The 12,902-nt window shown below is 48.8% G+C and overlaps 1 protein-coding gene and 1 pseudogene across 4 annotated transcripts; both read left to right on the plus strand.

Annotated features, from left to right (window-relative positions):
• On the plus strand, positions 1-554 carry Rpl37a-ps16 (ribosomal protein L37A, pseudogene 16; annotated as a pseudogene).
• A 3,192-nt stretch (positions 555-3,746) lies between these two features.
• On the plus strand, positions 3,747-7,463 carry Cbr2l1 (carbonyl reductase 2 like 1). 4 transcript variants are annotated; one of them, XM_039087553.2, is made up of 10 exons: positions 3,819-3,878; positions 4,388-4,559; positions 5,155-5,227; positions 5,861-5,958; positions 6,062-6,216; positions 6,299-6,341; positions 6,434-6,533; positions 6,640-6,704; positions 6,948-7,065; positions 7,151-7,463. In XM_039087553.2, exons 2-10 carry the CDS (start codon positions 4,467-4,469, stop codon positions 7,252-7,254), a joined length of 849 nt encoding a protein of 282 aa, XP_038943481.1. In that variant the 5' UTR covers positions 3,819-3,878; positions 4,388-4,466; the 3' UTR covers positions 7,255-7,463. The 4 variants fall into 4 exon arrangements, with proteins under 4 accessions (XP_038943483.1, XP_038943481.1, XP_038943482.1 ...); XM_039087554.2 differs by having other exon boundaries at positions 3,836-3,878; positions 4,452-4,559; XM_039087555.2 differs by lacking the exon at positions 4,388-4,559 and having other exon boundaries at positions 3,747-3,878.
• The last annotated feature ends 5,439 nt before the right edge of the window (positions 7,464-12,902 follow it).

Genomic DNA, 12,902 nt, shown 5'->3' on the forward strand with positions numbered 1-12,902 from the left:
AAACACCAAGAATTTGTAACAGTTTGCTCTCTGGAATAGAAACAAAATGTCCAAGGAGCTCTGGAAGACTTTGTAGCCTCTGAGTCACACACACACACAACCATAAGGGAAGGGCCAGCTGTGTAAATGGAGCTTCCAGTAGCAATTTTCCTTCCTTTCCAGCTAAATTTGCAAGAGCAACTGGAAGCGAAGTGACCTTGCCGGTAGAAGAAAGATGACGAAAGGAATGTTATCCTTTGGCAAGCGTCGCGATAAGACATAAGATGCACACACTGTGCTGCTGTGGCTCCAAGGCCTACCACCTTCAGACATCAACCTGTGGCAAATGTGGCTACTCTGCCAAGCCCAAGAGAAAGTGGAGTGCCAAGGCTAAGAGGTGATACACTACCCGGACTGGTGAAATGAGGCACCTAAAGATTGTCTACTGCAGATTCAGACATGGATTCTGTGAAGGAACAACGCCTAAACCCAAGAGGGCAACTGTTGCAGCATCCAGTTCATCTTGAGGAATCTAATCAGTCATAAAATAAATGTTCTGGTTTATAAAACAAAAACAAAACCCAGCAGGACTCAACTGGCACCAACAACACAGTAATTAACATGGAAAGGAATGTGATTTTTTTTTCCTCTCTGTGTATCCTAAAGAATTCAAAAGTGGGGCTGGGGAGATGGTTCAGTGGGTGGTGTGTTTGCTGTGCAAACATGACTTCAGATTGGCTTTCCAGTATCCATGTCAGGAGACAGCACATCCTAATTCTATAACAGCAGGCAGGGAGAAACACTGGCCCTGTCACGGTCTTTTGGAACCTCAAAATCCACCTCAAGGGATATGCCTCCTCCAACACAGCCATACCTCCTGCACCCTGAACAGTTTGTTCCCTAACCAGTGACATAGGAGCCTGTGGGAGCCATTCTCATTCAAACCAATGCAGAGGGGCTGGAGAGATGACTCAGCAGTGAAGAGTATTTACTGCTCTATCAGAGTTAGATTCCACAGAGGGGAGTTCCCAAACTCCTGTATCTCCAACTCCAAGAGATCTGATACCCTCTTCTGGCTTCTGTAGCCACCTGCACACACACAGCACAGAGATTTAAATAAATCTTATAAGGGGTTGGGGATTTAGCTCAGTGGTAGAGCGCTTGCCTAGCAAGCCCAAGGCCCTGGGTTCGGTCCCCAGCTCTGAAAAAAAGAAAAAACAAAAACAAAAATAAATCTTACAAAGTGGAGAGGCTGCAGAGACAGAGACGTCTCAGTGTTGCGGGCACAAAGGTCCTCATACCCACAGATCACTAATAAAAACAGGAATGTCAAACACACAGGGACCTCTTCTCTATGAAGGAGATAAAATAGCTGCATTCTATCCACAAGACTGAGAGTGGATTTTGTTAATGACCTGGTGACCCTTTTGCTACCTGTGGAGGCAAATCTCTCCTACCTATTGCTATAGAGGCAGACCTTATCCAATTTCCCAAGAATGATTATCCGAGACTCTTTATTCCCTGAACTGTTACCCATCTGTAGGGGAGATGTCACATGTACTTTATGGTCAGCTGACCTCTATGCTATCTGTCAGAGGCCACACTAGCCTTTCAGCTATAGAATCCACCCTCAGGCTGGAGAGATGGCTCAGCGCTTAAGAGCACCAACTGCTCTTCCTGAGGTCCCTAGTTCAATTCCCAGCAACCACATGGTGGCTCACAACCATCTGTAATGAGCTCTGATGCCCTCTCCTGCTGTGTCTGAAGACAGCTATGGTGTGCTCATATACATTAAATAAATATTTTTAAAAAGTGAACCCACCCTCATGGTCACAGTTAAAGGCAGTGGCTGCTCTTCCAGGGGACCTGGGTTCGATTCCAAGCACCCACGTGGCAGCTCGCAACCATCTGTATAACTCAAGTACACAGATATGCAGGTAGACAAAACATTCCACACATAAAATAATCACTAGTAAGCCCCCAGGAGAAAAGATATTCTGCTGACCCCTGGCCCCCTGCACAGGGCTTACCCCAGGCTCCCCACCGCTCTCTGAGGCCAGCGAGATGGTTCGCCTGATAAAGGAGATTGCTGCTCAGCCTGACTACACAGCAGACAGAACCAATGTCTTTCCTCATGCTATACTCTGACCTTCACATGTGCCTAGGCATGTGTGCACCACATCACCCCCTCCACACACACGCACACTTGTACGTTGATGTCATACCACAATACACACTAAATAACTAAATAGGCCAGTGCTTTCCAAAGAACTGGAAATAAATCCCACAGACGTTTACTACTCCACCAATGAGGATGTGCCTGCTGTGGTCAGAACCAAGGTGCTGCCTCTGGACACTTAACATGCGAAGGGAGTGGCACTGTTTAGGACTTTTGAATCATAGAGAAATATAAACATAATTTTAAGACATTTTTCCATTAAATTTTTTTTTGGAGCTGAGGACCGAACCCAGGGCCTTGCGCTTGGTAGGCAAGTGCTCTACCACTGAGCTAAATCCCCAACCCTTTTTTTTTTTACATTAATTTTTAATTTGTGTGTTTAGACAAGGTCTTTCTATGTAGACCTGAATGTGCAGGGATCTGCCTATTCCTGCCTCCCTAGGGCTGGGATTAAAGAAATGTGCTATTGTTTATTTTGATTTGATATGCACGAGTGTTTCGACAGCCTGTGTATTAGTCAGCCACACACACGCAAAGAGCTTTTCCTGAAGAAACACAACATACATGTCCACTCACTCCAGTTAGGCAGCCCATGACAGATCAATACATAGATATCACCAAAGTCCAACTGAGCAAGCCATGAGATTTATTGAGGTTACCTACAGAAGTATTGGTGAGGGCTTTTTTTTTTTAATTTATTTATCTAATACATGTGATTAAACTGTGACTGTCTTCAGACACACCAGAAGAGGGCATCAGATCTCATTACAGATGGTTGTGAGCTACCATGTAGTTGCTGGGAATTGAACTCAGGCCTTTTGGAAGAGCAGACAGTGCTCTTAACCACTGAACCACCTCTAGCCCCTGGTGAGGGTTTTCTTACAGGAGCAAAGACCGTGGCATTCACCTTAGTTCAGCTCTAGTGACAGCTCAAAAAAGCTGGGAACCTGGAGCACAATTCATAGTCTGAAGGCAGCTCAACAGGTTAGAGAGTATCCCTTCCAAGTGGCTTAGTTGGTCTAAACCTCTTGCGGTTAACTCAACTGATTTTTTTGCATCTTGCAGGCTCTGTTCTGCAATCTTCTTTGCTGCTTAGTTTGTCTGAGAGAGACTCTTCAACTTTTATTCCTTACCCTGGCAGGGCGGGGACCAAGTGAAACTAGTCAGTTTCAGGAACTTCCTGAAGCTATTTTTTGTTTATATTCCTACTCAAGGGGCTTCCATTCTGGATGGAGTGCTTTAATCTCAAAGGAAACTGTCATGCAATAGTCCTCACGTAATGCTGTAGTTAGGGCTCAGCACATGCCTCTGGATAGAGAAACCTTCAGACCACACAGGTGAGAGGAGGTAGAGCAAGAGCTGTGGAGTGAAGGTATTTTCACCCAGGAGAAATCCCCTCCAAAGGCAAGGCAGGCAGAGGACTATCTTTGCAAGACCTTGGAGCTTGATGCTCCCTTCGTGGTAAACCACTTCCTCCCGCCTGGTGTCCAACTGGCCAGTGGTGGAGACCAACACCAAATCCCTGAAAGGCCACTGTTTCTCCAGGGGTTCCAACAGCTACCAGACAGCAGTTTGGTCACAATCAACTGCTTTCATCATAGAAGAGGAAGGGCTTTGATCTTACTGGATAGGTCAGGCCAGACCCCAGTATTCAGTGCCACCTAGAGGTTGGCTGTAGGACTTGGTGGTTTGCTCAGACCATCAAGGACACAGTGAGCAGGTATGATCCGTCCCTGATAGCTATGAGGAAACTGCCAGGCACAGCAAATCATTAGGTGTCAACCCCGTGTGTCATGAGACAGATTCACTCACGAAATGCTCTCCAGTCTCCCACTGTGTACACTGTCTCCAAGCCCCAGGAGGATCCCAGAACACCCTTCTGACCAGTGTGGAGGAATGCTCAGTGGAAGGGTCCTACTGCTGTCCCCACACTTTAGAGCCTCTGCAAGACAGCTGCCTTCTTTCAGCGAGTCACACAGTCTCTGTGCAAGAGTCTGGACTGAGCAGCAGACAGTCTAAGCACACCCACTCCCCAAGGCTGTCCATGGAGCAGTCTGGCACCTAAGCCTCCTGCCTCTAGATGTCATGTGACCTGCCATGACTCCCTGGACAGAAGCACTAGATCCATGAACTCTGGCACACAAGATAAGAGACCCTCAGCACACCTTAGACAACCGCCTAAGGTTGAGGTGGACAATATTCTCTGGTTATTTCTAACTGGCCCCAAAGACCCAGCTGTCTGCTCAGAGAAGAGGAGACTCACAGAGGGACTCAGGGCTGGCTACTGGGGCAGGAAACCCCAGGATCCATGCTTAGGTTTACCAGAGTCCTGCCTCAGAGTAAAGACGGTACCTCAGTGTCATCGCCAAGGGCAGCGCTCCAGGCTGGTAGGGGGCAGCAGGTGAGGAGCACTGGGAAGAACAGGTTAAGGAAGGGAACCAGTGGACTCACTGGCACACTGTAGGCGTGGTGGGTTCTTGGATTCTGGGCATTTGGGTCCAGTGCCACCTGCCCCAGCTAGATCAGATCATTACCTTCATTTATAATAAGAAAACAAAAAGTCACAAGCTGATTCTCCTCTTGTCCGGATAAGACAAATTCCAAAACCAGAATTTCACTGCCCTGGACTGAGGGTATGTATGGCTCAGTGGAACCTCAATGGTTTAGTATGCTCTCAGGCCCTGGGTTCAAGACTAAGTACCTCAAAGCTGAGAACACGGATTCCTTCCCTAGACTGCCCTTTCTTTACCACTACACTGCTGTGCCAGACGTTCTCACCAGCACAGGTGTGTGCACACACACCTCCACTGCCTTGTCAGACCTTCTACACATATGTACACACACTTCTTTTTGTTGCCCCCCTAAGTCCCAGTGTGGGAAGCTGATTAGCACTTCTGAGGAGTGAGGAAGGCTGCCAGGAGGGAGCGGGTTGTCTGCCCCAACCCCGTCCCACTTGCCAGTTCCATCAACCTCAGCCCTCCCTCCCCTTTCTGCAGGAGGACACTGGTGTCAGCAGCATGAAGCCGAATTTCAGTGGCCTGAGGGCCCTGGTGACAGGGGCAGGGAAAGGTGAGTGTGACTGGGGAAAGGTGTGTGTGACTGGGGGAGGGTGTGTGATCTGGGAAAGGTGAGTGTGAGCAGGGAAAGATATGTGTGTGAGCAGGGAGAGGTATGAGTGGGAAGTGTGGTGAGTGTGAGGGGGGAAGGTGTGTGAAAGCAGGGAAAGGTAGGTGTGAGGGGGAGAGGTGTGAGTGGGGAAGTGAGGTGAGTGTGAGTGGCGGGAGGTGGGGTGGTGGAGAAGGTGTGTGTGAGCGGGTGGGAGAGTTGGCACTGGAGAGAGGAAGGAGGCCAGTCTCAACACTGTCACCTGGTCAGAGACCTACTACCTACCAGGTCAAAATGCCAGTCTCTCCTTGGCTACCACAACACCACACTCTGAAAAGGATGAGTTTAGCTTGGCATCAGCATAGCTCCTAGAGCCAGGCTGAGAAGATGGGCACCAGGCACTCTTCCCTTGAACCCCATCAGGAGGGCACTGCCTCCTTTGACCTGATACCAGTCTGTCTGACCTCTGCCAAGGGATAGTCCCATCTCATCATGGCTTACAGTCTTTTGGACAGCACACTCCCACAGTTCTGGGACCCAGATCCTACTGTGACTAGGCCTACCGGGCCCTTATCCCACCGCTCTCCCTCTCTGCAGGGATTGGGCGTGACACTGCGAAGGCCCTGCATGCCTCAGGAGCCAAAGTGGTGGCTGTGACTCGAACCAACGCAGACCTAGTCAGCCTTGCCAAGGAGGTAAGGCACATAGCCCTGTCTCACCTGGGGCTGCTCCCCCACCCTCAGGGATACATCAGAAGCTGGATGAGACAATGTTTCAGGCCACCGATGTCATCCACAGTGTCCTGGGATAGAGCCCGTGTGTGTGGACCTGGGTGACTGGGAGGCCACAGAGAAGGCGCTGGGCGGTATTGGCCCCGTGGACTTGCTGGTGAACAACGCAGGGGTGGCGCTGTTACAGCCTTTTATAGAGTCTACAAAGGAGATCTTTGACAGGTGGGCACTCGGGGAGAGGGGGCAGGCTAGGCAGGGTCTCTGAATGTGGGTAGCTCAGTAGGCCCATGTTCCCCTCTGCCAGGTCCTTCAACGTGAATGTGCGTGCCGTTTTGCAGGTATCCCAGGTAAGGAGACAGGAGGGCTGTGGCCCAGATGCAAACCCAGAGGGAGTGGGGTGGGATAACGCCTGTGTTTGCCCAAAACTCTCGACTTTCAGATAGTAGCCAAGGGCATGATTAACCGTGGTGTGGCAGGATCCATTGTCAACATCTCCAGCATGGTGGCCTATGTCACCTATCCTGGCCTGACCACCTACTGTGAGTGCCTTGTGGTAGGAACAGGAGTAGGTTCTGGGTAGGCTTCCCAGGGGGAAGACTGAATAACTGAAGCACTCCCCACGTGTCCCCCCCTTCCCCCCGCCAGGCTCTACGAAGGGAGCAATCACTATGCTGACCAAAGCCATGGCCATGGAACTGGGGCCGCACAAAGTAGGCACAGGGGGCCGGGCCACACCTGAGGGACAGGTGATGGGCACCTGGGGCAGGGCTGGGGCTTGGTGATGAGGATGGGGTGAGGCTTGAGGACTATACGAGGCTCTGAGCAATGGGCTCAGGGTTCATCTGGACAGAGTAAGCAAGCTCACCAGGCTTGTCCTGGGCCGAGTCCTGACCGAGCCGTGCAGGTAGGGCGAGTTCCTCGGCTGTGCCACCAGCTGTGGCTTCTGACCCCAGATCCGGGTAAACTCCGTAAATCCCACTGTGGTGCTGACTGACATGGGCAAGAAAGTCTCTGCAGATCCTAAGTTTGCCAAGAAGCTCCTGAAGCGCCACCCACTGAGGAAGTTCGCAGGTCAGCTGGGCACGTGGGTGAGGGAACCAGGGTTGTTTGCCAGCAGCAAGCAAGCAAGAGCCTTGACTGGTCTGTTCTCCTGCAGAGGTTGAGGACGTCGTCAACAGCATCCTCTTTCTGCTCAGCGACAGCAGTGCCTCTACCACTGGCTCTGGCATCCTGGTGGACTCTGGCTACCTGGCCTCCTAGACTGCCCAGATGGCACCTATGGACCCCTGGAGGCCTCCCTGGCTCCACCCTTACACCATGACCCTGCCTTCATCCCAGATTAACAGTTCTGCTTCCCTTCTGTGGATCCACCCCAGCCCATCCACAAACCCAGACTCCAGGATCTCTCCCCTCCATATCAGCTAGACTGTGATCATTTTGCCTAAATAAACGCACCATAGTATGTCTTAGTCAGGGTTTCTGTTCCTGCACAAACATCAGGACCAAGAAGCACGTTGGGGAGGAAAGGGTTTATTCAGCCCACACTTCCACATTGCTGTTCATCACCAAAGGAAGTCAGGACAAGAACTCACGCAGGTCAGGAAGCAGGAGCTGATGCAGAGGCCACGGAGGGGTGCTGCTTACTGGTTTGCTTCCCCTGGCTTGATCAGCCTGCCTTCTTATAGAACCCAGGACCACCAGCCCAGGGATGGCACCATTCAAAATGGGCTCTCCCACCCTTGATCACTAATTGAGAAAATGCCTTACACTGGGTCTCATGGAGGCATTTCCTCAAGGGAGGCTCCTTTCTTTGTGATAACCCCAGCTTGTGTCAAGTTGACACACAAACCCAGCAAGTACAGTATGTCAAACCCTGAAAGCACACACGTGGTACACTAAGAAGTACTGTTGCTTGGTCATCTGTGGATTTATACTGCCCAGTGTTCTGTGCAGAATGCCTGGGTAGAGAGAAGGTTATATAGGTGCCCCTAATTCCCCCTTTGGATCCTGCTGCTGCCTCTTGTCTACCACTTCATCTAGGCCTGTGTCAGTGACCATGGCCTGGAAGCCCTAGGTTTATGGTGGCCCTGCCTGATAGGGGATTGGGATCAAGGACAGTTGGCTTTTTAAAAAGGAGGGGTATAGAGTCAAGCAATATGTCAAACCTTTTGTCATAGTTAGTGGCTAAATGGAAGTGGGTGTAACACAAGGAGCCCCTTACACAGAGGAGTGGTTTCTCCAGGTGCACTGGACTGATTCAAGTACAGAGAGTGGGATCTGCTTAGTCGACCTTTGTCCTGACTGGTCCTAGGTCAACTTTACACAGGCTGGAGTCATCAGAGAGGAAGGAGCTTCAGACAGGAAAATGTCTCCACAATATCTAGCTGTAGGGCATTTCCCTAATTAGTGGTTGATAGGGGATGGGCCAGCCCATTGTGGTGGTGCCATCCCTGGGCTAGTGGTCCTCAGTTCTACAAGAAGGCAGGCTGAGCAAACCTAGGGAAGCACGCCTTTAATCCCAGCACTTTCGAGGTAGAGACAGGCAGATCTCCGCTGAGCATGGTGGTGTAATGTATGCCTTTACCTCAGAATTTAGGAGGCAGAGGTAAAAGGATCTCTGTGAATTTGGGGCCAGCCTGGTGAGTTCCAGGACAACCAGGACTACATAGAGACCTTGTTTCAAAAGATGAAACAAAAAATGATTGTATTTGTATGGGTGTTTTGCATACATGTCTGTGCCCCACTCGCAAGCCTAGTACTCTCAGAAGTCATATGGCATCAGAGCCTCTGGAACTGGAATTGAGGGTGACTGTGAGCCACTGTGTAGGTTCTGGGAACCCATTTGTTGATTTTTTTCCTCTCTTTGTTTGTTTGATTGTTTAAACAAGGGTAGCCCTGGCTGTCCTTGAACTCAAAGATCTGTCTGCCTCTGCCTCCTGAGCACTGGGATTAAAGGAGGGTGGTGCTGCCATCACATGGACTATTTGTTGATTCTCATGTAACCCAAGTAGCAATTCTGTACCTGGATTTTCCTCTGCCTTCAGTAAAGACTTTTGAACTCTCCAGCTTCTTTAACTCTTCTGTCGCCATCTGATAACCTACATCCCTGTGTGTGAACACACACACACACACACACACACACACACACACACACACACACACACACACACAGCTCTGTCAAATGTAACCTGCAACTCAGTTGTTACTTAAAACTAAAGTAGTAAGATAAACTTTGCTTGCCTACAGACATCAAAGGAAAGTGACATTACTTGTAAATTGTAGGGAACCAATGTAACTTGTGAATTTATTGTCACATGTTAAAGTAACTTTTGTTAGCAGGATGTAACTATCTTCTGGGAGATTTACTGCCTCAGTCAGCTAACCTAGGCCTAGTCCTGGAAGCCTCTGTCTTCTGTACAATCTAATCTAGGCCTAGAACGTTTTTAGCCTCAGAGACTTATACTGTTGAATAAGCTCACCCTTTCAAGATCTTTCTGAACTCTGGCTGGCTGGTTCAACTTAGCCGTTCTGGCTCAAACTCCTCTCCAGATGACTACTGATTCAATCTGGCTTCTTGCAGTGTGATAGTTTCTATATACTTGGCCTTGGGAGTGGCACTATTAGGAGGTGTGGCCTTGTTGAAATACATGTGGCCTTTTTGGATTAGGTGTGTCATTGTGAGTGTGGACTTTAATATTCTCTTCCTAGCTGCGCGGAACCCGGTCTTCTCCTAGCAGCCTTCAGATGAAGATGCTCTCAGCTCCTCCTGCACCATGCCTGCCTGGATGCTGCCATGCTCCCACCTTGATGATAATGGACTGAACCTCTGAACCTCTGAAGCCAGCTCCAATTAAATGTTATCCTTATAAGAGTTGCCTTGGCTGGAGAGACGGCTCAGTGGTTAAGAGCACTAAGTGCTCTTCCAAAAATCCTGAGTTCAAATCCCAGCAACTACATGGTGGCTCACAACCATCTGTAGTGGGATCCGATGCCCTCTTCTGGTGTGTCTGAAGACAGCTACAGTGTACTCACATACATAAATAAGTCTTAAAAAAAAAAGTTGCCTTGGTCATGGTGTCTGCTCATAGCAGTAAAACCCTTACTAAGACGCTCAGTTTCTCACTGAATTGCTCTGCTTGGCCTCAAACTTGCAATCTGTTCTGATCTTCCGGCTCCTCCTCATTCTCTGTCTCCTTCTGTCTTCACCTGTGTCTAGCTACTTGTCTCTGTAAAACCATCCCAGTAAAAACTAACTCCGAATACCACAAACCTAACTGCTACCAACTGAACTGCAGACCCAGCGTCTTTGTACTGCTTCTCAACCACCTCCTGTGTGCTAGGATGAAAGGCATGGACCACCTCAATTTTCTGTACCTGGAACTTGCTCTCTACCAGGCTGGCCTTGAACTTGGAGATCTGCTTGCCTCTCTCTCTCCTAGGATTAAAGGCCTGTGTGTATTCCAGCCAGAGTAGCCACGTTGTAGATTTAAATTCCTATACAGTTAACATATTGTGTAATATATTCTAGTATTGTAGCAAGATAAATGTGTGTCCTTCTACATTTCTAACATACTGTCCACAACACTTTCCCAGAATAGAATAGGTCAAACCAGGCTGAGAGATGCCACACAGCACCCCCAGATAACATGTCCACACACTCTCCCTTCTGTCAGCTAAACACATTTATACACTACATCGTCTAGACAAGTTGCTGGATTTCCTGCCAAGCCAGGAATAGGTCTATTTTTCTTTTTTTTTTTTTTTTTTTTTTGGTTCTTTTTTTCGGAGCTGGGGACCGAACCCAGGGCCTTGCGCTTCCTAGGCAAGCGCTCTACCACTGAGCTAAATCCCCAACCCCAGGTCTATTTTTCTTGTGTGGCTCCCTAAAAGATTACTGTTTGTCATGAGGCCCCTGACACCCCTGGTGTTTCCTCTAGTACCCTAGTCTTCTAGAGTTACCCAGAATTGGCTGGAGGAGCAACTGTCTCATCTCAAAGCCCAGGGCATCCTCACATGGCTAAACCTCTAATGAGACAACTGCTGCAGCCATCAGATTGTTTCCACCTCCATCAAGCAACATCACAGATATAGACTAACAGACAAATGCGCACAGGATACATGGAAAGGGTAACACCACTTCAGAGTACATGCTTAGATAAATCATTTTGTCTGTGGCTCTGTCCTCGCACAGCTTGGATCCTGGAAATGCTGACTGGGGCAGTGGAAAAAATGAGGAATGTCTTCACAAGAAAGGCTGGGATCTGGAGTCTGGTGGAGAAGACACAGCACAGCAGTATCTCAGTGTGCTTGTTACATAGACTCCAACAAGAGGGGTGGGTTACTATGTCCAGCTGATCTCTGTAGGAGAGCCATCTTAAGGTGGTAACGTGTGGTGCAGACAGCTACAGTGAACATTTTCTGTAAACACTGTCAACGTTCCCAATTGGGCCAGAGGAAGGCTTCCCCTTCCCTCAGACCAGGGACAACGCTTTGCTGCCTCCATGGGCTGAGGCTGGGTCCTTGACACACCCACGTCCATAGCACACATCTCTCTATTTTCAACAGTCTACTGAGGCAGAGGTTCTTCCTTGGGGGTACCATGCTAGCACATCTAGTGTTTCCCAAGGATTTTAGATTGACACGGAAATCTCACAACACCTAGCTCCTTAAGGTACCTTGAGCCTTCTTACTTTTTGGATTTCAAATTTCGTGTCTAAAAACAAATGGCCTAAACCTAAAATAGTTCAAAATACAACAAAGAAATTAAAAACAGGTCATGGTCCTTACAATTTCAAGTTTCTCTGCCATGGGCTGGAGCGATGACTCAGTGGTTAAAAGCACTGACTGCTCTTTGCGGAAGACTTGTTAAAATTCTAGTACCCACATGTTACAGATGCTACAACCATCTGTAACCCCAGTTCCAGGGATCCGATGCCTTCTTCTGGCTTCTGAAGTCAGTGCATTCTATGATGTACAGAGCAAACCTACCCACACCCATAAAAACAAAATTTCTTGAGGCATGGTCTCTCGGGACATGGTGCTCCATGTCCTTAATCCCAGCACTTGGGAGGCAGAGGCTGGCAATCTCTGTAAGTTTGAGGCCAGCCTGGTCTACAAAGTGAGTTCCAGGACAGCCAGAGCTGTTACACAAAAAAGTCCTGTCTCAAAACAACAATAACAAACAACTAACCACCACCCCAACCACAGCAACCTTTCTCCAGGGCCTATGAGTGCTGGCCAGCAGGAAAGGGGTAGAGATCCATTGCTGATTTGGCTGGGGTCTGTTCACTTGTGCGGCTGTCACCCCAAAGGCATGATTTCTCCTGGCCGGGGTCATAAAGGATTGTTATTGGAGCTTTCCGGCAAAGGCTGCCCATGGAAATCCCAACAAGCCAGGTCTGTGTATCCCCCGTGCCTTAAAGAGATAAGGAATGAGGAAAAAGAGAGAAGGGAGATTTAAGCAACTCCTACACACATACACTACACTTCTGGTATCTACACGTGTGCATGTGTGTGCTCCTCCCCCACAGACACCATATATCCTTTGATATGTTTAAGAGCCACCTCCACTTTACGTTTTATCTTCTTTTCCCCCAAGACAGGGTTTCTCTGTGTAGCCCTGGTTGTCCTGGAACTTGCTCTGTAGACTGGCCTTGAACTCAGAGAGATCTTCCTGCCTCTGCCTCCCTGGGTGGGAGCGCTGGGATTAAAGGTATTTGTCAGGGTTGGGGATTTAGCTCAGTGGTAGAGCACTTGCCTAGAAAGCGCAAGGCCCTGGGTTCGGTCCCCAGCTCCGGAAAAAAGAAAAAAGAAAAAAAGAAAAAGGTATTTGTCACAATCTCCTGGCTACATATAATCTCTTAAAAATATTTGCAAAACATTTTTTAAAGATTTATTTATTTATTATA

The sequence above is a fragment of the Rattus norvegicus genome, chromosome 10 (genome assembly GCF_036323735.1).
Source record: "Rattus norvegicus strain BN/NHsdMcwi chromosome 10, GRCr8, whole genome shotgun sequence".
NCBI classification, from domain to species: domain Eukaryota; kingdom Metazoa; phylum Chordata; class Mammalia; order Rodentia; family Muridae; genus Rattus; species Rattus norvegicus.

Excerpts from the sequence above, each read along its gene's own strand:
- Cbr2l1 (XM_039087553.2), top strand. The coding sequence starts at position 4,467 with ATGCTTAGGTTTACCAGAGTCCTGCCTCAGAGTAAAGACGGTACCTCA. Across the intron at positions 5,959-6,061 it reads TAGTCAGCCTTGCCAAGGAG|TGTCCTGGGATAGAGCCCGT; the intron begins GTAAGGCACATA and ends TGTCATCCACAG. Across the intron at positions 7,066-7,150 it reads CCCACTGAGGAAGTTCGCAG|AGGTTGAGGACGTCGTCAAC; the intron begins GTCAGCTGGGCA and ends GTTCTCCTGCAG.